This window comes from Macaca thibetana, chromosome 1, assembly GCF_024542745.1.
Source record: "Macaca thibetana thibetana isolate TM-01 chromosome 1, ASM2454274v1, whole genome shotgun sequence".
NCBI classification, from domain to species: Eukaryota; Metazoa; Chordata; class Mammalia; order Primates; family Cercopithecidae; genus Macaca; species Macaca thibetana.
The window spans coordinates 92,656,910-92,682,441 of record NC_065578.1 but is presented as its reverse complement, the minus strand read 5'-3'; the positions used below and the strand labels follow the sequence as shown (position 1 = coordinate 92,682,441).

General features: G+C 38.6%; 1 protein-coding gene and 1 pseudogene across 6 annotated transcripts in view; one reads left to right on the top strand and one right to left on the bottom strand.

Annotated features, from left to right (window-relative positions):
* Positions 1-4,558: 4,558 nt before the first annotated feature.
* Positions 4,559-4,727, top strand: LOC126964225 (putative 60S ribosomal protein L39-like 5; annotated as a pseudogene).
* The window catches only part of CCDC18 (coiled-coil domain containing 18), a 113,705-nt gene continuing 92,826 nt past the window's right edge, over positions 4,654-25,532 (bottom strand). For all 6 annotated transcript variants that reach the window (XM_050807024.1, XM_050807014.1, XM_050806994.1 and 3 more), the window contains 3 exons: positions 22,157-22,357; positions 12,193-12,660; positions 4,654-5,229 (listed from right to left, as the gene is read on the bottom strand). In XM_050807024.1, the coding sequence (XP_050662981.1) occupies positions 5,215-5,229; positions 12,193-12,660; positions 22,157-22,357 (684 nt within the window). In that variant the 3' untranslated portion in view covers positions 4,654-5,214. The remainder of the gene's footprint in view (positions 5,230-12,192; positions 12,661-22,156; positions 22,358-25,532) is intronic.

Sequence of the window (25,532 nt, the reverse complement as noted above, 5' to 3'; positions counted from 1 at the left end):
CAACATGTTCAGTGTTTCTTCTAGCTTCTTGAACGTATAGAATACAGTTGTAATAATTTAGTGGCCTTGACTACTAATTTGATCATCTATGTCTTTTCTGGTTGGTTTAGATTGCTTTTTATCATTATTGGGTCATATTTTCCTGTTTCTTTCCATTCCTGGTAATTTTTTAAAAGAGATGTGGTCTTGCTATGTTGCCCAGGCTGGAGTGCAGTGCCTCCTCATAGTGTGATCATAGCACACTAGAGCTTTGAACTCCTGGGCTCAAGTGATCCTCCTGCTCAGCTTTCTGAATAGCTGGGACTACAGCTGCACCACCATTCCTGGCCCTGGTAACTTTTGATTAAACACATTCTGAATTTTACATTATTAAATAGTTTACTCCTATAAATATTCTTGAGCTTTTGTTCTTGGACATGATTATTTGAAAACAGTTTTATCCTTTCAGATTTTGCTTTAAATGACTCTTAACTAGTACCCAAGAGGCATTTAGACTAGGCTTTATTTCCCCATTATTGAGGCAACATTCTTGAGAATTCTACCTGATGCCCTGAAAATGATGAGATTTTTCTCACTCCTAGTCATGGAAACAAAAACTGTTGTCAGAGCTTTCTGAGCTCTGAGGATTGTTCCAATTATTCAAGTGGTTCTTTCCCTTGTCTTGTGTAGTTTCCTCACATATAGTCACTGATGATTTCTCATCTGAAAATTTTGAGGGAGATCCTTTCATTTCCAGAGTTCTCTGTATAGCTCTCTCCTCTCTAATACTGTGCCCTGTGAATTCTAGCCTTCTTAGCCTCCCCAGATTCCTATCTCTGCCTCTTCAACCCAAGGTCACAGCCTAGAAACTTACTCCAGGTAATAAGCTGGGAGAAATAAAGGGCTCACCCCTCTCTCAGAAACCACTGTCTTTTGTTGCTTCATGTCCAGTATTTTAAAACTGTTGATTTGTAGCTTTTGTCAGGCCTTTTAATTTAGGCAGTCTGTATGCACTGATGACCCTTATATTTAATAGCAATCTGCTTTTTGTTGTTGTTGTTGAGATGGGGTCTTGTTCTGTTGCCCAGCTTGAAGTGCAGTAGCGTGATCACGGTTCACTGCAGCCTTGAACTCTCAGGCTCAAGAGATTCTCCTACCTCAGCCTCCTGAGTAGCTTGGACCACAGGCACACATCACCATGTGCAGTTAATTTCTTAATTTTTTGTAGAGATGGGGTCTCGCTATGTTGTTCTTGCCTGTCTTGAACTGCTGGGCTCCAGCATTCCTCCTGCCTTAGCCTCCCAAAGTGTTGGGATTACAGGTGTGAGCCATCATTCCTGGCCTACAATATGTATTATATATATATGGTCTCGCTCTGTTGCCCAGGCTGGAGTGCAGTGGTGTGATCTCTGCTCACTACAACCTCTGCCTCCTGGGCTCAAGCATCAAGCAATCCTCCCACCTCAGCCTCCTGAATAGCTAGGACTATAGGCACACACCACCATGCCTGGTTGATTTTTTTGTTTGTTTTGGTAGAGACAGGGTTTCACCATGTTGCCCAGGTTGGTCTCAAACTTCTGGGCTCAAGCAGTCCTCCCACCTTGGCTTCCCAAATTGCTGGAATTACAGGCATGAGCCACCATGCCTGGCTCTATAGTATTCTTTAAATGTCAGTTAAGTCAAATCAGTTTGATATTATTCATAACTTCTCTATCCCTGCTGATTTTTTTGGTCTCTTATTCTTTTAATTACTGAAAACTGGAGGTTAAACTATCCCACTATGTGGATCTATTTGTCCCTTTAGTTCGGTTAGATTTCACTTCATGTGTCTAAAGTCTGTTATTTGGTGTATACACATTTAGGAGTATGTCTTCCTATTAAATGGATCCTTTTACCATTACAAAACATCCTTTTTTAATCTCTGGCAAAACTCATTTTTTGACATCTACTTTGTCAGATATTAATATAGCCCTGAAGTGTTTTTTATGCTTGTTTCCCTGGTATCTTTGTCCATACTTTAAACTTTCATTCTATTGTTGATATGGTTTGCTTTGTGTCCCACCCAAATCTCATATTGAATTGTGATCCCAAGTGTTGGAGGTGGAGCCTGGTGGAAGGTGATTGGATCATGGGGCTTGTAGCCCCTTTGTTTTGGGCCAATTTTTCCCTTTTGGAATGGGAGCATTTACCCAATGTCTGTACCCCCATTGTATCTTTGAAGTAACTAACTTGTTTTTTATTTTATAGGATCATAGGTGGAAGGAACTTGCCTTGTCTCAGATGAGACTTTGGACTATGGATTTTTGAGTTAATGCTGAAATGAGTTAAGACTTAGGGGACTGTTGAGAATGGATGATTGAAATTTTGTGTGAGAAGGACATGAGATGTTGGAGGGGACATGGTTGGAATGATATGATTTGGCTTTGTGTCCCCACCCAAATCTCATGTTGAATTTTGAACCTGAGTATTGGAGGTGGGGCTTGGTGGGAGGTAATTGGATCATGGAAGTGGTTTTTAATGGTTTAGTACCATCCCCCTAGTGCTGCCTCATGATAGAGTTCTCACAAGATCTGTTTAAGAGTGTGTAGCGCTTCCCCCTTTGCTCTCTCTTCCTTCTGCTCCTGCCATGTAAGACATGCTGACTTCCCATTCACCTTCCACCACGATTTTAAGTTTCCCAAGGCTTCCTGAGCCATGCCTCCTGTCTAGCCCGTGGAACTGTGAGTCAATTAAACCTCTTTTCTTTATAAATTACCTAGTCTCACGTAGTTCTTTATAGAAGTGTGAGAACAGTCTAATACAGTTGTCCTTTTAAAAGTGTGTCTCAGCCTTTCTCATGGCAAATCTGCCTTCTTTTGGATCACTGTTCCCCTACATAAGGATTTTTTTCTCTCTCTATTTTTAAGATATTTCTGTGTTTGGTTTACAGAATTTTCACTATTATATGACTAAGCAGGATTTTTTTTTTTTTTTTTTTTGAATCCTGCTTAGGGCTTGTTGAGCTTAGAAAATCTACAGGTTGTCATCTTTTCACCACATTTGTGATATTTTCAGCCATAACTATAAGAACCTTTTTTCCTGCCTCATTTTCCCTTTCTTTTCCTCTTAATATTGTCATACAGGTCTTAGATGCTCTTTTTATATTTATTCAATCATATTCTCTTTGTTCTTCAGAGTGGAAATTTACTATTTATCTGCTTTCAAGTCAACTGACTTTTCTGTCATCACCAATCTGCTGTTAAGCCAATATTGGGAGTTTTAAATGTTCAGATAATATTATTTTTGGTTCTAGAGGTCCCATTTGGTTATTTTACCTCTAAACATCCATTCTCAGTTTTCTTTTCTGCCTGCCTCTAACATATTGGGACTCCCTGGTTTCTACTTTGTCCCATTCATTGATTTCTATTTGTCTAAGATTCCTCCCCATCTATTCACTCATTATGGCCATCTCTTCCTTTAAATCTTCAAAAATATGAATAATAAGGGTGGGTCTTTCCCATGCTGTTCTTGTGATCGTGAATAAGTCTCATGAGATCTGAGGTTTTATAAAGAGGCGTTCCCCCACATATGCTCTCTCTTACCTGCTGCCATGCAAAACTTGACTTTGCTCCTCCTTTGCCTTCTGCTATGATTGATTGTGAGGCCTCCCCAGCCATGTGGAACTGTGAGTCTATTAAACTTCTTTTCTGGCCAGGTGCAGTGGCTCAAGCCTATAATCCTGACACTTTTGGGAGGCCGAGGTGGGTGATCACCTGAGGTCTCAGGAGTTCAAGACCAGCCAGGCCAACATAGTGAAACTCTGTCCCTACTAAAAAATACAAACTGCTAGTCAGGAGGCTGAGGCAGGAGAATCGCTTGAACACGGGAGGCGGAGGTTGCAGTGAGCCAAGATGACACCACTGTACTCCAGCCTAGGTGACAAAAGCAAAACTCCAACTCAAAACAAAAACAAAAGCAAAACCTCTTTTCCTTTATAAATTACCCAGTTCTGGGGTAGGTTTTTTTTTGTTTTTTTTGAGACGGAGTCTCTCTCTGTCACCCAGGCTGGAGTGCAGTGGCATGATCTCGGCTCACTGCAAGCTCCGACTCCCAGGTTCATGCCATTCTCCTGCCTCAGCCTCCCAAGTAGCTGGGACTACAGGCGCCCGCCACCATGCCCAGCTAATTTTTTTTTTTTTTTTTGTATTTTTAGTAGAGAGGGGGTTTCACTGTGTTAGCCAGGATGTTCTTGATCTCCTGACCTTGTGATCTGCCCACCTCGGCCTCACAAAGTGCAGGGATTACAGGCGTGAGCCACTGCACTTGGCCAGTCTGGGGTATGTCTTTATTGGCAGCATGAGAACAGACTAATACAAGTGCCTAGAATAGTCACTGATAAACAGTAAACTGACTCAATGAAAATCAGCCATTATTAGTATAATTATAAACCTCTGGCAGAATGAGTTACAAATTTATGCTAATTTTAAAAATTAAGTATTACCAAAAAAATTAGCAAATAATAGTCTGATTAAGAACTGATATTCCTCGCCTCTCTTCCTTTCTCCGCCATCATGGTGTGTGCTTGACTCTGCTTCTCGCCATGTCTTCTCACAAGACTTTTGGGATTAAGCAATTGCTGGCCAAGAAACAAAAGCAAAATTGTGCCGTTCCCCAGTGGATTCGGATGAAAACTGGTAATAAAATCAGGATTTTATTAATAAAATAAAACCAAAAGGAGACAATGGAGAAGAACCAAGCTGGGTCTATAAGGAACTGCACATGAGATGGCAAACATATTTATGCTGTCTGAAAGTCACAATCATGTTACCATATCAAGGTGAAAATGTCACCACTATCTGGAGAGTTTGACATGTTTTGTTGGGAATATATTTTTTCTCTCTGCATCTGTTATGAACGCATTGGTTGGCTAGGTTCAGTAGTAAATATGTGAGGCCTTTCATTTCAAAAACAAAAAAAATTTACATTCCTCAATGTACTTATGCATTTTAACAATGATTTTTATATAAAAAGCAAAGGAAAGCCGCAAGTTTAAGCCAAAAAACAATAAATAAAATAATAAATTTTCTTTAAAAATATAATTAAGTTTTAGTGGGGCTTTCTTTTAAAATATTGAAATATAAAATTTATTCAAAAGCAAAATAACAGCTTCTATGAAGTATGAGCTACATATAATAAGTAAACACAGCACAGTACCAAAAATTCCATTTTTTTCAACATATCGGTATCTTCTTTTAATTACACATTTTCTCCCTGGAATAATGCAAAATAATAGATTAATATTTGAAGTATTCCTAAGCTGATTGAGCATTAAAAGTTTACTATAATAACAGGAGTATAATTTAAAGCAAGAGAAATATTTAGTCTACTGAAAAATATGAATCATAAAAAGTCAATAATGAACCACATGAATATAGAATGCAGGCCAGGCGTAGTGGCTCACGCCTGTAATCCCAGCACTTTGGAAGGCCGAGGCGAGTGGATCACCTGAGGTCAGGAGCGAGACCAGCCTGGCCAACATTGTGAAACCCTATCTCTACCAAAAAAATACAAAAATTAGCTGGGTGTGGTGGCGAGTGTCTCTAATCCCAGCTAGTCAGAAGGCTGAGGCAGAAGAATCACTTGAACCTTGAAGTGGGAGGTTGCAGTGAGCCAAGATGCACCACTGCACTCCAGCCTGGGAGACAAGAATGTAACTCCATCTCAAAAAATAAATAAATAAATAAATAAAAAATAAAAGCAAACAATTCTGGCTGAATGAGGTGGGTGTGAATATGAGGTTAAACTAATTTTAAAACTCAAAAAAAGGAATGTAAAAATAACATATTTAGGCATCACTGTCACATTATCGTTTGAGAGCACAATAAACAAGGATGAATAGCTACATGAAAAAAGTCAATTAAAAAGGAAGACTAAAAGAAGAAAAAAGAGCAGAAAAAGAAAAAGACAAAAGAGAATTGGTTGCATATAAAAGCAGTTGAACATAAAGTAGAAAAATAGAGGAAAAAGGCCCAGGGGATTTTAAAAAATATGAGCCCAATTTTCTTGTCATACCTTCATCTTTACTGAGGGTGTGAATTTGAAAATATTATCATGTCTCTAGGTATTACCTGTACTCCTGGTTTAATATTTTTTATCTTTGTTTTCCCTATAGCTAATTTCCTAATTTCTTATTTTTCATCTTACTGCACGATATATGTACCATATCTTGAGAACTACAAATAAGCAAAATAGAAGTAATAACTTCTTATAAATTCCTAATAAATGGTGAATTAGCTAATTAATCAGTATTCACAACACTTCCACTGCTCTAATCCAAAACAGGATTAGAATAAGAGTTAATGTGAAGTCTCTGAACTTGCTGATATTGTGTTCTAAATTGTGTACAGGTATAATTTTTTGAGTTCTGAAGCTTTTGTTAGTCTGAAAGCAGAACACTGCTGTGTTAAGAGGCTTTACTCTCAATGGAAGTGCCAACGTACTTAACCATTAGGAAAATAGTATTTGGGCTGCAACACAAGAAAGGGAGCTAACACTTATTAAACACTTCTCATGTATCGATTTCCGCATTCTTTCCATTGTACCAGTGGACTTTAAGACTGCACTTTCTCAAGCATAGCTGGATTTAGGCCAGCTGATACCCTCTGCACAGCCCAACAATGGTGCCTCCTGGCCCTACCACTGCTTTAAAAAAATGCTTAAGAGTCCTTTAGACAAATCAGTTGATGAGTCAAATGCTATCCAGACCAAGCTAGCTGGTTTTGAAACTCACACCATGTGTAAAGAAACAAATGTAATACCTGATGACACTTTCAAATGAAACTTTTAAACTTTTGTCACTCACCATACCACAGAAAATGATTTTTCAACAGTGCAGATTAAATTTGAACATGGCAGATAAAGACCATTACTAAAAATTCTACTAAAGTCAAGTGTGGCAGTGAACGAATTAAGAAGATTATAGCTAGGACAAATAACTCTGTGGCATTTCCCTTAGTCCCCTATGCTCCTGCTTATTTTCCTTAATGATTAATCCAGGGCTGCTCTGGAGCTTTTGCATGAGCAGCCATGAGTAGATTTAAGTAACTGGGTAAAGGTCAGACATATCCTACCCCCAATCAGATAAACTACCTTTGTTATCTATTTGACATACTGGATTTCTTTATAACACTTTATTTAAATAATAATTTCTTTGGTTTAAGAGTTTTAAAATTCTGCTTTTAAATAGGAGACCAATGCAATGTCATACTTAAGTGGTGGATGAAATAAGCTGAGGACCTGAACTAGGCTACAGATCATGGCTCTACATCCCAATTTAAAAGATCTCTTTCAGGCCAGGCACGGTGGCTCATGCTTGTCATCTCAGCACTTTGGGAGGCCAAGGTGGGTAGATCACTTGGGGCCAGGAGTTTGAGACCAGCCTGGCCAACATGGTGAAACCCCGTCTCTACTAAAAAATACAAAAATTATCTGGGCATGGTGACACAGGCCTGTAATCCCAGCTACTTAGGTGGCTGAGGTATGAGAATTGCTTGAACCCGGGAAGCGGAGGTTGCAGTGAGCTGAGATCGTGCCACTACACTCCAGCCTAGGTGACAGCGCAAGATTCTGTCTCAAAAAAATAAAAATGCATCTCTTTCATTAAATTTTACAGAGTAGTATATATTTATTAATGCAACATACATGTAAATGACTATGAGGTGGTCACTGAGGCTCATGCGCTGTAAGAGTTCCATGTGAGCTTAAACTTATGAGTATTGACTGTGGTTAATGCATTTAAAACTTTACGTAGAGTATCATTGACAATCAAGAAAACTATGTTTGTACAGAATATAACTTTGATAGGATTGTAAGAATCCAATCTTTTAAGTTTAACAATAGGCTACGTTTGTTTTGTTTAGAGATGGGTTCTTGCTCCATTGCCTAGGCTACAGTGCATGATAATAGCTCACTGCAGCCTTGAACCAGGCTCAAGTGATCCTCCCACCTCAGCTTCCAAGTAGCTAGGACTACAGATGTGCGCCACCATGCCCAGCTAATTGTTCATTTTATTTTTCTGTAGAGATAGGGTTTGCTATGCTGCCCAGGCTGGCCTTGAAATCCTAGTCTCAAGTAATCCCCGTTTGGCCTCCAAAAGTGTTGAGATTAAAGGTGTGAGGCACCTTACCCGGCTAGTATTTTGAAAATTTAATTTTAATTTGATCTTCAATGATAAATGACTAGGTGAAACGACTTGAAAAATTCAAATATATATTGCAAAAACCTACAGAGTAAGAAATCATTCTATCAGTTATGTAGTAACTTTTAACTCCTACTGTTTAATTTTTTATTTAGAGATAGAGTCTTGCTCTGGTGCCCAGGCTGGAGTGCAGTGGTGCAATCTCGGCTCACTGCAACCTCTGCCTCCTGGGTTTAAGCAATTATCTGCCTCAGCCTCCTGAGCAGCTGGGATTACAGGTGCGCACCACCACGCCCAGCCAATTTTTGTGTTTTCAGTAGAGATGGGGTTTCGCCCTCTTAGCCAGGCTGGTCTTGAACTCCTGACCTCATGATCTACCTGCCTCAGCCTCCCAAAGTGCTGGGATTACAGGTGTAAGCCACCATGCCCAGCTAACTCCTACTCTTAATCCTTAACTGGCTAAGCAACTGCAAGACCAAACTATGTAATTAGACAGTACTGAAGAAAATGCCAACACAATTATGTAAATATTATATATAGTGGTTAAGAGCAGGGACTCAAGTTTCCTCATATAATAAGGGTAATAACAGTACCTGCTACAGTAGAACTATTAGGTACTATCATTTGGTACTATTCAGATAATAGTACCTATCAGGGGGTTGTTACAAGGATTAAATGAGTTAACTTATGTAAAGGATTTGCTTGACATACAGTAAAGGCTATGTATTGTTATGATCACAATCTGTCACTGTACTTATCAAATTTATCCTGCATAAATTAGGTGCTATTTTTACCAAAAAGAGAGTCTTGCATATCTATGACTGCAAGGGTCACTGGAGTAGAGCAGAGGTTCTTAAAGGGTGCAGTACCATCCTCTACAGAACATTCTAGAAATCTGTGATGGTAGTTTTTGGTTGTCACTATGATAGGGGAGAAAGGAACATGCTGCTGCAGATATACAATGGGCAGGGACAAATGATGCCAGATGTCCTGTATCTTGCACGGTTGTTCCACATGACAGAACTATCTGGCTAGCAATTCTACTCGACTTTGCTAGTCTGTTTATGCTTTCCTACTCTCCAAAGTAAGTAATCATTTCATATACCTTCCCTGTTCTTAAATTTCCAATATCTTACTATGCCTTAGCTAAAAACACTGCTTCTTATTTCACTAAGAAAATAAAAGCAATCAATAAAGAAATTTCTCTCCGACTACCAAACCTTCCATTCCATGTGTTTCTGTGCTCCCATATTCTGCCTTCCTTCCCACTACAGTGGATGAACTGCCCCTTCGCTTATCTAAGACCAACTCCTCTACTGCTCTCCTGTATCCCATTTCTTCTTTTTTTTTTTTTTTTTTTTTTTTTTTTAATTTATTTATTATTATTATACTTTAAGTTGTAGGGTACATGTGCATAACGTGCAGGTTTGTTACATAAACATGTTGCTGTGCTGTCATTTCTTATTTCAACTAAGCCCCAAAGTCCGAGTGAATTGTTCAGTTCCCACCTAAGAACATGCGGTGCTTGGTTTTCTGTTCTTGTGATAGTTTGCTAAGAATGAATTCCAGCTGCATCCAAGTCCCTACAAAATCCTTTTTTATGGCTCAATTTCTTAAAGGACTCAAATCCTTTTTTATGGCTGCATAGTATTCCATGGTGTATATGTGCCACATTTTCTAATCCAATCTGTCACTGATGGACATTTGGGTTGATTCCAAGTAACCTACATGTGTTTCTGTCTCCCAAATATTCTGCCTTCCAAATTTCCCACATACAGTGGATGAACTACAGCCAACCCTTCTCATCATATCTCAAGACCAAAACCACTCCTCTACTGGCTCTCAGGAAACAACAGGTGTGGAGAGGATGTGGAGAATAGGAACACTTCTACACTGTTGGTGGGGACTGTATCCCATTTCTTAAGCCTACCTTAAGGATTTTACTCCTTCTACTCTCTGTCTTGAATTGCTGTTTCCCTGTCTACTGGATCATTCCTATCACTATCCAACAGCTGTTTTCTCTCTTATGTTGAAAAGCAAAACAAAAACTCTCCCTTGACATCACATCTCCCTCATTTCTCTGCTTTACTCTTTATCCAAAGAGTTGTCTATTCTTGGTGTTTCTATTTCCTCTTTCCATTCTATGCTAAACCCACTCTACATCAGGCTTTCATTCCCATTGTTACTCTAAAGCCAGTCTTATGAAGGTCATAGAAGCCTCAACATTACCAAATATAATAGTCAATTATCAATCTTCACTTTACTTAGCAACACTGGACACAATTGATCTCACCCTCCTTGAAATACATTGTGAAACATTATACTCTCCTAATTTCTCTTCTATTTCACTGATTATTTCTCAGTTACCTTTTCTGAATCTTTAACTTCTTGCATGCTAAAAGTAATATGCTAAAAGTGAAATTTTGGCCAGCACAACCTGATGAAATCTAGCATTTAAAACTATAGTTATGTTTACTGTATATAATTTATTTAGCCATTTGATTCATTCATAAATATTTATTCAGCATCTACTATATACCAGGCACTGGAAATATAGAAATAAGCGAAATGACCATACCCTGTCCACACAGAGCTTACATTTTCAGTGGGGGAGACAATCAATAAACAGGTAGATAGACATATACTTAAATGCCAGGCAAAAATAAGTTATTATGAAGAAAACCTCATTCAACAATTTTTCTTTGTCTTGGATCTATTACAAAAAAATTTTTTTTTAACTGTTCAGGCCACCAAAGCTATCTTGATGTGTTTGAAAATGATGTTAGGCATTTTTAAAAAAGCTAACATTATCTAAAGGAGATTCTTTATTTCCATATGCAAACTACAGATTAAATCCTATATTGTGGAACATAAGGAATACGAGGAGCAGAAAAGTGAGAAAGTAGTTAGTTCAGAATAAGAAGAGGACCAGAAAAATATTAAATCATAAAAGTCAAGAGAAGAGAAAATATCAAAACGGGGAATGGACAGTTAAATCTACAAAAGCTGAAAAGAGGATACTAAATTTGTGTATTATACAATGAGGTTTTTTTGTGACTTTCAAGAAAACAGTAAATTTAATATTCAAGAGACAAATACAGTAAGTTACACAGTGGGAAGGGTAGTAAGGAGGTAACAACAATGGAGAAATAGAATGAATAAATTTTTTTTTTTTTTTGAGATGGGGTCTCGCCATGTTGCCCATACTGGTCTCAAACTCCTGCCCTCACATAATCCTCCTCCCTCAGCCTCCGAGGTAGCTGGGATTGCAGGCATGTGCCACTGCACCCAGCTTAGAGTGGGTATGACTTTAAGATGTCTGGAAATGAAAGGAAGAGGTAAATAAAGAAGCTTGAAGATACATATTAAATCAGGAAGCAGAGAAGCAAAACAGGCAAGCATATTAAAGGCTTGAAAGTACATGTTCAAGAGGTTCTCTCTAAAAAAGAAGAGGGATGTATCTTTCTTTTAAAGAGAAAAGGGATAAAAGAAGGAAAGATGAACATAAATACTTTAGGGTGAAAAATTATAAGGAACACTGGACTTATTCATACTTTTAAATAATGGCTAATCAGTAAATCAACTTTCCAAAGACAGTGATAGCCAGCAATAACTTATTCTGACATACTGAGCCCAAGTGAACAGTAAATTATGACGAAGTTATGAGAACATTCACCTCAGAACCTACTTTCTCTGGATTCCTCTCACTGCATGTTTCTTCTTCCCATTTTTCTTTTTTTCAGTTTTTTTTTTTAAATTTTTAAGCACTTCCATGTCTATCTACCTATTTTTCATTCTACTTCCTGTTCTGTCTCCCTTTGCCTCTCTCTTTCCCCCTATTATCTCCCCCTATTATCTCACACCATGACCTAGAGAAAATGTCTTTTGGTATTAATTTTACTTAATGTTTAAAATGTAAAATCTTCCTTTTTCAAATATTAGTAGTTTTTCATTTAAATACATGAATTTTCTTCCAAGTAACAAAATGATATGTTTTGGAAACAAATATTACAACTTACAGTATATAAAATACATACCTGAGTTAAACCAGCACCTGTCTGCATAGAAGACTTTTTTAATAGTCTTACTTCTTTGTTTATGTACCTTAGCATCCCACTAAGCGTGCTAAAGTCATTACTCTCAGAACTATCATCTTCTAGGTTATACGTGAGAGGTTTAAATGAGTCTGGCTGGGTGTAAGTCAGATTCTTACGGCTTTCTTCTGATGTTGAAGGCTGTTCTAATTGCATTTTCTTCAAGTCCTGTAGTAATTCTTCAGAAAGATCTTCATCACCATGAGTTTTGAAAGTAAGATCACTGGCACTAATAGAGCGACGTAATTTTGTACACTTGGAAAAAGATGTGTGAAAATGTTTAGCAAATTTTGGATCTTGAACATCAGGCATAATTTCTGTTGGAGATGTAAATGGGCCTGGTAGAAACTTGGTGTCTTCTGCCTTTTCATGTCCAGAAATTTTGGCTTGTAATCTGGTTAATTCTGATTCCTGCAGAAAAATTGGTACATAGTAGGTGTTCAAAACATTTTTGTTAAATGAACGAACTCCTTAGAAAATCATAGACTTTTAGAAAGTCAACCTTTGTCCCAGTATAGGAATTCTGTTGATAATTCTCGAGAATTTTCCAAGCTCTGTTTAAAACCTTTACTTATTTAAGATAGGTTCACTTTGGGAAAATTACACGTGTTCATTTGAAATATGCTTATTCTAAGAAATTCCATTAAAACTAATTTTCCTTATATATATATATTTTTTGGTGTTAATGACAATATCAATTTCTATTCAAGATTGAAATCTTACACCTAAAAATTTCTCTGCAAAAGTGTAGAGGTATGCTAGCTTTTGTTAATCTAACACATGTAGACACAAAAAGACCCCTTTCAGAATTTCCAACAGGGAATAAACAGATATAAGCTATTCTGCTTTTTGTGTTCTCATTACAAGAAAGCTTTATTAGACATTTTTCAAAAACTTAAAAAAGTGATTAATTTTTAATAAATCAATCCTTGTTAAATAAACTTTGCATTTCTATTTTTTTCATGTCTTTTATTTGGGTCCTCTAACTGAACTTTGGGATCCTAGGAGACTACATAAAGTAAAAAACCAAAAAGCCTAAAAAAAGAGATGATATATTAATTTCAAAAGCTTAATAATGTAAGTATAATAGTCTTCTTTTCAAATACATTTGCCTTTTCTTAAAGGTATCCATAAGATACATATTTCTAAATCCTATCCATTTTAATCTGATAGTTTCTGTTCTTAAAGCAGCTTTCAAAAATACTGTGTTCATAACTAAAACTGTCATAACCACAGAATGCATTACAAAATAAAAGTTTAACATGCATATTTCAGTTCTTTCCTGTTTTTATACTACTTCATCTAAAATTGATTTATATGATTTTTTAAAATACTTTAAGTTCTAGGGTACACATGCACGACGTGCAGGTTTCTTATATATGTATACATGTGCCATGTTGGTGTGCTGCACCCATTAACTTGTCATTTACATTAGGGATTTCTCTTAATGCTATCCCTCTCCCCTCCCCCATCCCATGACAGGCCCTGGTGTGTGATGTTCCCCACCCTGTGTCCAAGTGTTCTTATTGTTCAATCCCCACCTATGAGTGAGAATATCTGATGTTTGGTTTTCTGTCCTTGCAATAGTTTGCTCAGAATGATGGTTTCCAGCTACATCCATGTCCCTACAAAGAACATGAACTCATCCTTTTTTATGGCTGCATAGTATTCCATGGTGTATATGTGCCACATTTTCTTTATCCAATCTATCATTGATGGACATTTGGGTTGGTTCCAAGTGTTTGTTATTGTGAATAGTGCCACAATAAACATACGTGTGCATGTCTTTATAGCAGCGTGATTTATAATCCTTTGGGTATATACCCAGTAATGGGATTGCTGGGTCAAATGGTATTTCTATTCTAGATCTTTGAGGAATTGCCACACTGTCTTCCACAATGGTCAAACTAGTTTACACTCCCACCAACAGGGTAAAAGTGTTCCTATTTCTCCACATCCTCTCCAGCACCTGTTGTTTCCTGACTTTTTAATGATCACCATTCTAACTGGTGTGAGATGGTATTTCATTGTGGTTTTGATTTGCATTTCTCTGATGGCCAGTGATGATGAACATTTTTTCAGGTGTCTGTTGGCTGCATAATGTTTTCTTTTAAGAAGTGTCTGTTCATACCCTTCACCCACTTTTCGATGGGGTTGATTTTTTCTTGTAAATTTAAGTTCTTTGTAGATTCTGGATATTAGCCCTTTGTCAGATGAGTAGATTGCAAACATTTTCTCCCATTCTGTAGGTTGCCTGTTCACTCTGATGGTAGTTTCTTTTGCTGTGCAGAAGCTCTTCAGTTTAATTAGATCCGAGTTGTCTATTTTGGCTTTTGTTGCCATTGCTTTTGGTGTTTCAGTCATGAAGTCCTTGCCTGTGCCTATGTCCTGAATGGTATTGCCTAGGTTTTCTTCTAGGGATTTTATGGTTTTGGGTCTAACATTTAAGTCTTTAATCCATCTTGAATTAATTTTTGTATATGTGTAAGGAAGGGATGCAGTTTCAGCTTTCTACATATAGCTAGCCAGTTTTCCCAGCACCATTTATTAAATAGGAAATCCTTTTCCCATTTCTTGTTTTTGTCAGGTTTGTCAAAGATCAGATGGTTGTAGATGTGTGGTGTTATTTCTGAGGCCTCTGTTCTGTTCCATTGGTCTGTATCTCTGTTTTGGTACCAGTATCATACTGTTTTGGTTACTGTAGTCTTGTAGCATAGTTTTAAGTCAGGTAGCATGATGCCTCCAGCTTTGTTCTTTTGGCTTAGGATTGTCTTGGCTATGTGGGCTCTTTTTTGGTTCTATATGAACTTTAAAGTAGTGTTTTCCAATTCTGTGAAGAATGCCATTGGTAGCTTGATGGGGATGGCATTGAATCGTTAAATTACCTTGGGCAGTATGGCCATTTTCATGATATTGATTCTTCCTATCCATGAGCATGGAATGTCCTTACGTTTGTTTGTGTCCTCTTCTATTTCATTGAGCAGTGGTTTGTAGTTCTCCTTGGAGATCCTTCACATCCCTTGTAAGTTGGATTCCTAGGTATTTCATTCTCTTTGAAGCAATTGTGAATGGGAGTTCACTCATGATTTGGCTCTCTGTTGGTCTGTTATTGGTGAATAGGAATGCTTGTGATTTTTGTACATTGGTTTTGTATCCTGAGCCTTTGCTGAAGTTATCAGTTTAAGGAGATTTGGGACTGAGATGATGGGGTTTTCTAAATATACAATCATGTCATCTGCAAACAGGGACAATTTGACTTCCTCTTTTCCTAATGGAATACTCTTTATTTCTTTCTCCTGCCTGATTCCCCTGGCCAGAACTTCCAACACTATGTTGAATAGGAGTGGTGAGAGAGGACTTCCCTGTCTTGTGCCAGTTTTCAAAAGGAATGCTTCCAGTTTTTGCCCATTTAGTATGATATTGGCTGTAAGCTTGTCATAAATAGCTTTTATTATTTTGAGATACATTTCATCGGTACCTAGTTTGACAGTTTTTAGCATGAAGGGCTGTTGAATTTTGTTGAAGGCCTTTTCTGCATCTATTGAGATAATCATGTGGTTTTTGTCTTTGGTTCCGTTTGTGTGATGGATTACGTTTATCGATTTGTGTATGTTGAACCAGCCATGCATCCCAGGGATAAAGCCATCTTGATTGTGGTGGATAAGCTTTTTGATGTGCTGCTGGATTCAGTTTGCCAGTATTTTATTGAGGATTTTTGCATCGATGTTCATCAGGGATATTGGTGTAAAATTCTCTTTTTTTGTTGTGTCTCTGCCAGGCTTTGGTATCAGGATGATGCTGGCCTCATAAAATGAGTTAGAGAGGATTCCCTCTTTTTCTATTGATTGGAATAGTTTCAGAAGGAATGGTACCAACTCTTCTTTGTACCTCTGGTAGAATTCAACTGTGAATCCGTCTGGTCCTGGACTTTTTTTGGTTGGTAGGCTAATAATTATTTCCTCAATTTCAGAGCCTGTTGTTGGTCTATTCAGGGATTCAACTTCTTCCTGGTTTAGTCTTGGGAGGGTGTATGTGTCCAGGAATTTATCCATTTCTTCTAGGTTTTCTAGTTTATTTGTGCAGAGGTGTTTATAGTATTCTCTGATGGTGGTTTGTATTTCTGTGGGGTCAGTGGTGATATCCCCTTTATCATTTTTTATTGTATCTATTTGATTCTTCTATCTTTTCTTCTTTATTAGTCTTGCTAGCAGTCTATCAATTTTGTTGATCTTTTCAAAAAGCAGCTCCTGGATTCATTGAATTTTTTTTGAAGGTTTTTTTGTGTCTCTTTCTCCTTTAGTTCTGCTCTGATCTTACTTATTTCTTACCTCCTGCTAGCTTTTGAATTTGTTTGCTCTTGCTTCTCTATTTCTTTTAATTGTGATGTTACGGTGTCGATTTTAGATCTTTCCTGTTTTCTCTTGTGGGCATTTAGTGCTATAAATTTCCCTCTACACACTGCTTTAAATGTGTCCCAGAGATTCTCATATGTTGTGTCTTTGTTCTGACTGGTTTCAAAGAACATCTTTATTTCTGCCTTCATTTCATTATGTACCCAGTAGTCATTCAGGAGCAGGTCGTGCAGTTGCCATGTAGTTGTGTGGTTTTGAGTGAGTTTCTTAATCCTGAGTTCTAATTTGATTGCACTGTGGTCTGAGGGACAGTTTGTTGTGATTTCTGTTCTTTTACATTTGCTGAGGAGTGCTTTACTTCCAACTATGTGGTCAATTTTGGAATAAGTGCAATGTGGTGCTGAGAAGAATGTATATTCTGTTGACTTGGGGTAGAGAGTTCTGTAGATGTCTATTAGGTCCACTTGGTGCAGAGCTGAGTTCAAGTTTCGGATATCCTTTTTAACCTTCTGTCTCATTGATCTCATATTGACAGTGGGGTGTTAAAGTCTCCCGTTATTATTGTGTGGGAGTCTAAGTCTCTCTGTAAGTCTCTAAGGACTTGCCTTATGAATCTGGGTGGTCCTGTATTGGATGCATATATATTTAGGATAGTTAGCTCTTCTTGTTGAATTGATCCCTTCACCATTATGTAATGGCCTTGTCTCTTTAGATCTTTGTTGGTTTAAAGTCTGTTTTATGAGACTAGGATTGCAACCCCTGCTTTTTTTGTTTGTTTGTTTTGTTTTCCATTTGCTTGGTAGATCTTCCTCCATCCTTTTATTTTGAGCCTGTGTGTGTCTCTGCACATGAGACAGGTCTCCTGAATACAGCACAATGATGGGTCTGGTCTTTATCTAATTTGCCACTCTGTGTCTTTTAATTGGGGCATTTAGCCCATTTCCATTTAAGGTTAATATTGTTATGTGTGAATTTGATCCTGTCTTTATGATGTTAGCTGGTTATTCTGCCCATTAGTTGATGCAGTTTCTTCCTAGCATCGACGTTCTTTACAATTTGGCATGTGTTTGCAGTGGCTGGTACCAGTTGTTCCTTTCCATGTTTAGTGCTTCCTTCAGGAGCTCTTGTAAGGCAGGCCTGGTGTTGACAAAATCTCTCAGCAGTTGCTTGTCTGTAAAGGATTTTATTTCTCCTTCACTTATGAAGCTTAGTTTGGCTGGATATGAAATTCTGGGTTGAAAATTCTTTTATTTAAGAATGTTGAATATTGGCCCCCACTCTCTTCTGGCTTGTAGAGTTTCTGCTGAGAGATCCACTGTTAGTCTGATGGGTTTCCCTTTATGGGTAACCGGACCTTTGTCTCTGGCGGCCCTTAACATTTTTTTCTTCATTTCAACTTTGGTGACTCTGACAATTATGTGTCTTGGGGTTGCTCTTTTCGAGGAGTATCTTTGTGGTGGTCTCTGTATTTCCTGAATTTGAATGTTGGCCTGCCTTGCTACCTTGGGGAAGTTCTCCTGGATAATATCCTGAAGAGTGTTTTCCAACTTGGTTCCATTCTCTCCGTCACTTTCAGGTACACCAATCAAAAGTAGATTTGGTCTTTTCACATAGTCACATATTTCTTGGAGGCTTTGTTCATTTCTTTTTACTCTTTTTTCTCTAAACTTCTCTTCTCACCTTATTTCATTCATTTGATCTTCAATCGCTGATACTCTTTCTTCCACTTGATCGGATTGGCTACTGAAGCTTATGCATGTGTCACGTTCTTGTGACATGCCATCATATCATTTAAGGTCTTCCCTACACTGTTTATTCTAGTTAGCCATTGGTCTAATCTTTTTTCAAGGTTTTTAGCTTCCTTGAGATGGATTCAAATATCCTCCTTTAGCTTGGAGAAGTTTGTTATTACCAACCTTCTGAAGCCTGCTTCTGTCAACTCATCAAAGTTATTCTCCGTCCAGCTTTATTCCATTGCTGGCAATGAGCTGCGATCCTTTAGAGAAGAAGAGGCACTCTGGTTTTTAGAATTTTCAGCTTTTTCTGCTCTGGTTTCTCCCCATCTTTGTGGTTTTATCTAACTTTGGTCTTTGATGATGGTGACCTACAGATGGGGTTTCGGTGTGGATGTCCTTTTTGTTGATGTTGATGCTATTCCTGTTTGTTAGTTTTCCTTCTAACAGTCAGACCCCTCAGCTGCAGGTCTGTTGGAGTTTGCTGGAGGTCCACTCCAGACTCTGTTTGCCTGGGTATAACCAGCGGAGGTTGCAGAACAGCAAATATTGCCGCCTGATCCTTCCTCTGGAAGCTTCATCTCAGAGGAGCACCCGGCTGTATGAGGTGTCAGTCAGCCCCTACTGGCAGGTGTTTCCCAGTTAGGCTACACGGGGATCAGGGACCCACTTGAGGAGGCAGTCTGTCCTTTCCCAGAGCTCAAACTCCATGCTGGGAGAACCACGGCTCTCTTCAGAGTTGTCAGACAGGAACGTTTAAGTCTGCAGAAGTTTCTGCTGCCTTTTGCTCAGCTATGCCCTGCCCCCAGAAGTGGAGTCTAGATAGGCAGGCAGGCCTCATTGAGCTGCGGTGGGCTCCACCCAGTTCCAGGTTCCCAGTCACTTTGTTTACCTACTCAAGCCTCAGCAATGGCGGATGCCCCTTTCCCAGCCCAGGCTGCCACTTTGCAGTTCAATCTCAGACTGATGTGCTAGCAGTGAGAAAGGCTCTGTGGGTGTGGGACCCACCGAGCCAGGCGTGGAATATAATCTCCTGATGTGCCATTTGCTAAGACCACTGGAAAAGTGCAGTATTAGGACAAGAGTGTCCCAATTTCTCAGGTACTGTCTGTCATGGCTTCACTTGGCTAGGAAAGGGAAATCCTCCAACCCTTTGTGCTTTCTGGGTGAGGCGATGTCCCGCCCTGCTTCGGCTCACCCACCGTGGGCTGCACCCACTGTCCAACCAGTCCCAGTAAGACGAACCAGGTACCTCAGTTGGAAATGCAGAAATCACCCGTCTTCAGCGTCAGTCACACTGGGAGCTGCAGACTGGAGCTGTTCCTATTTGGCCATCTTGGAACCCATCCCCAATTTACATGATTTTTAAGTGGCTAGAGTGCCAATTTTTTGTTGTAAATCTTACATTCACATTGTTAAAATCACAATTAACAAAACAGTTGTAGAGTTGGCACAGAATAGGACTGTACACAGCTGCAGTCTTTTTTCTTTTTCCTCCTCTGCATTATCTAGCCATAATTGAGATATGTGGTATCTCATATAAGTAGGATTTTATTTAACCTACAGTTTTAACACGTAACTTTTACAATTAAATATAGTACACTGAATACATTAAATTAATTCAACTTTTTCTTAAGATTCAAAGAAGGTCACTGTTGTGAATGTAATTGTAGTGAACCATAATATAATGATGCCTTCATGGCTCTCAAAAAATGGTTTTTGCCCTTGTTCTAATTACCCTCAAATATAAGGTTGCTAGTTAAGGTACCAGAGAAAGTGAACTAGAAAGACTAGTTGCCTTAAACACTGATCTTTCTTTTCTTCTCCCTCACTTCTGATTTTGTTCCCTGTCATTTACTGATGTTGTCAATGGAATTGCTTTCTATTATTTTTAGTTACAGTTATGCCTGCTTCTCCCCTTCTATTAGACTGTCTTCTTTATTTCTTAGTTTTATCCTCAATTTCTCTTCAGTTTAGACTTTACAGTAGGCTAAGGTTGACTTTGAGAGCTACTGTAAGCCAACATAGGAATTCTATTTTCTGACTGGTATACTGACTAATCACAGTACATATTCTAAGATCTCTATATCTATGATTCATTTAAGAATTGTCAGTCAGTTGTGGTAGCTCATGCCTGCAATGCCAGCACTTTGGGAGGCCAATTTGGGATGATTGCTTGAGCCCAGAAGTTTGAGAAAAGCCTGGGCAACATAAGGAGTCTCTGTCTCTACAAAAAAAAGTTAAACATTAGCTGGGCATGGTGGCATATTCCTGTCGTCTAAGCTACTCGGGAGCTGAGGTGGGAAAATTGCTTTGAGGCCAGTAGGTCAAGGCTGCAGTGAGCTGTGATTGTGCCACTGCACTCCAGCCTGGGCAATGGAGCAAGACTCTGCCTGAAAAAAAAAAGAAATGTTGCTACATAGCCACTATTTTGGTAACTGCCTAAACAGTTAAACTTAAAATCATCTGAATTACTAATACATGCAATCTAATTGTATTTATCTCATCAGTAATATTTAGTAATGAGCAGCAGGGATAATACTGTGACAAGCAATACAGCACAGAATCTAATTTTTAGGGTCAATTTTCTATAATGAAGCTCATAATTCTGTATAAATGTATATTACAGAACATGAAATATTAATAAAATCATTAATAGAGTGTTCAACCTCAATATATTTTTATGTATTAGATTATGTCTATTCAGCTTTCCTTTAGTACTGTTAATATCAATTCTGTTATAAATGGAATTTAAGTATTCAGCTTAGTAACTAGAAATATTTCAAGGTATTATTTGGCTGAGGTTTTTTCCTTTTCAATAACTTTCATTTTGCTATAATATCATTTATTGCTTCATAATTATCAGTATATTCTTTTTTAAGGCCTTCACTAAGAACTTTACCCTACATATTGGCAAGTTTGAACCAATGTTTTAATCTCTATGCATCAATACTGATATTAATTTCAAATTCTGGGAGAAACTGCCATGATTAATGAAGAAGAATACAAAGCAAAAGCTATGCAAAAAAATTTTTTTTTTTTGCAGAGACAGGGTCTTGCTATGTTATCCAGGCTGGACTTGAACTCCTGTACTCAAGTCATCCTCCTGCCTTGACCAAAGAACTGGGATTCCTTTCTAAATTATGTCTATATTCAAATCTAGATAAAAACCTCTGAATATAATCTTGGATTGTCTACTTTATTTTTTTCTTTTTTTGAGAAGGAGTCTCACTCTGTCACCCAGGCTGGAGGGCAGTTGTGTGATCTCGGCTTACTGCAACCTCTGCCTCCCGGGCTCAAGCGATTCTTCTGCCTCAGTTTCCCATGTAGCTGTGATTACAGGTGCCGGCCACCACGTCCTGCTAATTTTTGTATTTTTTAGTAGAGACAGGGTGGTTTCACCATGTTGGCCAGGCTGGTCTTGAACTGCTGACCTCAAGTGATCTGCCCACCTTGGCCTCCTGAAGTACTGGGAATATAAGAGTAGGCCACCACGCCTGGCCTACTTTATGATTTTTAAAGATCTTTGCTGATTTTGAAAAGTGCTTCTGCTTTTTTGTTTTAGGTACATCAAGTATAAAACCCTCTAAACATTATGATTAGATGAATTTATATTTGAACATTTATAAATTATATCTTCTATGGTAATAAAATGTACATCTTAATAATTTCCTAAATTCACAATCTTCTAAATAAAATGCTTTTTATTCAAACAGGCCAATATTTGGTCATATAGTCCTCTATAAACTACAAGGACAGGTAAATAAGTCAGACATTTACGTTTTCATAGATATGCTTTATTACTGTTATATGTTTACTTACTTTAGTAAGTAATGCTTCATTTGCAGCTTCAATTACTTCATTCCTATCTTGGACTTGTTGATGCAAATTGCTTACAGTATCCTGAGCTTCTTCTAATTCCAGTTTTGCCTTCTCTAATTGTTCATTTAGTTGCTGAACAGAAGTCTTTTGAGAGTCAGCAGAAATCTTCCACTTTGCATGGTTCTCTTGATGCGAAATCATCTATATAGCCCCAGAATGGAAAAGAAAAAAAATTAACAAAAAAATAGAATGAAACTGGATTCAACAACAGTCTAATACTTTCTACTTTTATTTACTTTTTCTTTAAAAATAGCAAATTGTTTATAGTTACAAATATCTGATTTCTCAACAGATACTAGAGGAAAAAGGGAGAAAAGGAATCTATAATCTTCAATTTACTCAAGAACTTAATTAACCAAATGCAATGGACTCTATTTGGGTACTGATTTGAACAAATAAATTATAAAGACATTTTTGAGACAACTGGGGAAATCTGAACAATGATTGGATACTTGATGATATTAAGGAGTCACTGTCAATTTTTAGATGTGATAACGGTATTGTGGTTCTGTTCCAAAAAATAGCCCTTATCTTTTAGAGCTATGTTTTGGTTTGGCTCCGTATCCCCACCCAGGCTTCATCTTGAATTGTAAGTCTCGTATGTCGAAGGAGCAACCTGGTGGGAGGTAATTGGGTCATGGGGATGGTTTCACCCATGCTGTTCTCATGATACTGAGTTCTCATGAGATCTGATTGTTTAAAAGTGTGACACGTCCCCTCTTGCTCTCTCTCTACCATCACCATGTAAGACATGACTTGCTTCCCCTTCTGCCATAATTGTAAAAACTAAGTTTCCTGAGGCCTCCCCAGCCATGTGGAACTGTGAGTCAATTAAACCTCTTTTCTTTATAAATTACCCTGAAACTGTCAGCATTCTCCAAACTCCAGAATGGTAGATCCAGTGATAGCCCTTGCACCTGCACCTGGAAAAGCCTCAGGCACTCATGCCAGGCCTGAGACTGTGTAATTTATAAGGAAAAGAGGTTTAATTGATTCAGTTTTTATAGCAGGGTGAAAATGGACTAATAACAGAAAACTGGTATCAGAATAGTGGGGTACTACTATAAAGATAACCTGAAAATGTGGAAGTCACTTTGGAACTGGGTAATGGGCAGAGGTTAGAACAGTTTGGAGGAATCAGAAGACAGGGAGATGTGAGAACGTGTGGAACTTCCCAGAGACTTGTCGAATGGTTTTGACCAAAATGCTGATAGTGATATGGACAATGAAATGTAAGCTAAAGTGGTGTCACATGGAGATGAGAAACTTACTGGAAACTAGAGTATCTTGCTATGTTTTAGCAAAGAGACCAGTGGCATTTTGCCCCCACCCTAGAGATCTGTGGAACTTTGAAGTTGAGAGAGATGATTTAGGGTCTCTGAGAGAAGAAATTTTTAAGGATTCAAGAGGTGATCTGGCTTTTGTGAAAGTGTACAGTCATATGCATTCACAAAGAGATGATCTGAAATCAGAACTTATGTTTAAAAGGGAAGCAGAGCATAAAAGTTTAAAGAAATTTGCAGCTTGGCCATGTGGTAGAAAAGAAAAACCCATTCTATGGAGAGAAATTCAAGCTGGCTATAGAAATTTTCTTAAGTAATGAGGAGCTAAATATTAATTGCCAAGACAATGGGGAAAATGTCTCCAGGCCATTTCAGAGATCTTCAAGGAAGCCCCTCCCATCACAGGCCTGGATATTTAGGAGGAAAAAATGGTTTTGTGGGCCAGGCCCAGAGCCCCATTGCTCTGTGCAGCCTCAAGATGGGGTGACCTGCATCACAGTTGATTCAGCTCCACCCATGGCTAAAAGGGGTCAAGGTACAGCTCAGACCATTGCTTCAGAGGGTGCAAGCCCCACACCTTGGCAGCTTCCATGTGGTGTTAAGCCTGCAGGTGCACAGAAGACAAGAATTGAGCTTTGGGAGCCTCTGCTTAGATTTCAGAGGATGTGTGGAAATGCCTGGAAGTCCAAGCAGAAGTCTGCTGCAGAGGTGAAGCCCTCATGGAGAACCTCTACTAAGGCAGTCCAGAGAAGAAATGTGGGGTTGGAGCCCCCATACAGGTCCCCACTGGGGCACTGGGTAGTGGAGTTGTAAGAAGACAGCCACCATTCTCCAGACCCCAGAATGGTAGATTCACCAACAGCTTGCATCGTGCACCTGGAAAAGCCCCAGGCACTCAACGCCAGCCCGTGAAAACAGCCACAGGGACTGTACCCTGCAGAGCCACAGGGGTGGAGCTGCCCAAAACTTTGGGAGTCCACCCCTTGCATCAGCATACCTTGGATGTGAAGAATGGAGTCAAAGGAGATTATTTTGGAGCTTTAACATTTAATGACTGCCCCACTGGGTTTCAGATTTGCATGGGCCCTGCAGCCTCTTTGTTTTGGCCAATTTTTCCCATTTGGAAGGGGAACATTTACCCAATGCCTGTATCCCCATTGTATCTTGGAAGTAACTAACTTGTTTTTTATTTTATAAGCTCACAGACAGAAGCAACTTGGCTTGTCTCAGATGAGACTTTGGACTTGGACTTTTGGGTTAATGCTGGAATGAGTTAAGACTTTGGGGTTCTGTTGGGAAGGTATGATTGTGTTTTGAAATGTGAGAAGGACATGAGATCTGGCAGGGGCTAGAGTTGGAATGATACGGCTTGGCTCTGTGTCCCCACCGAAATCTCATCTTGAATTGTAATCCCCATGTATGGAGGAAGGTACCTGGTGGGAGCTTACTGGATCATGGGGGCGGTTCCCCCAAGCTGTTCTCATGATAGTAAGTTCATTCTCCTGAGATGTGATGGTTTGAAAGTGTGGCATTTCCACACACTCTCTCTCTCCTGCTGTCAGGTAAGACATGCTTTGCTTTCCCTTAACCTTCTGCCGTGATTTTAAGTTTCCTGAGGTGTCCCCAGCCATGTGAAACTGGGAGTTAATTAAACTTTTTTCTTTATAAATTACCCAATCTCGGTATTTCTTTATAGCAGTGTGAAAATGGACTAATACAAAATACTTATTGAATATAGAATAGTATAAATAGTATACATCCTCTTATATTTATTTTTGAACAGATGAAATAATTATGTCTACATAATTATGGATGAAATAATTATGTCTACATAATTATTTACGGATGAAATAATTATGTCTAAAATTTGCTTCAAATAATATGTGAATATGGGGGATGGCTTGGGAATGGGTTTAACATTTATGTTAAACTCCGTTCAAGGGAGTTTGGTAACATTTTTGTGGGTGATTGGTGGGGTTTGTGGGGACCATATCTTGCTTAGATTGGTGGGGCTTGTGGGGACCATGTCTTGC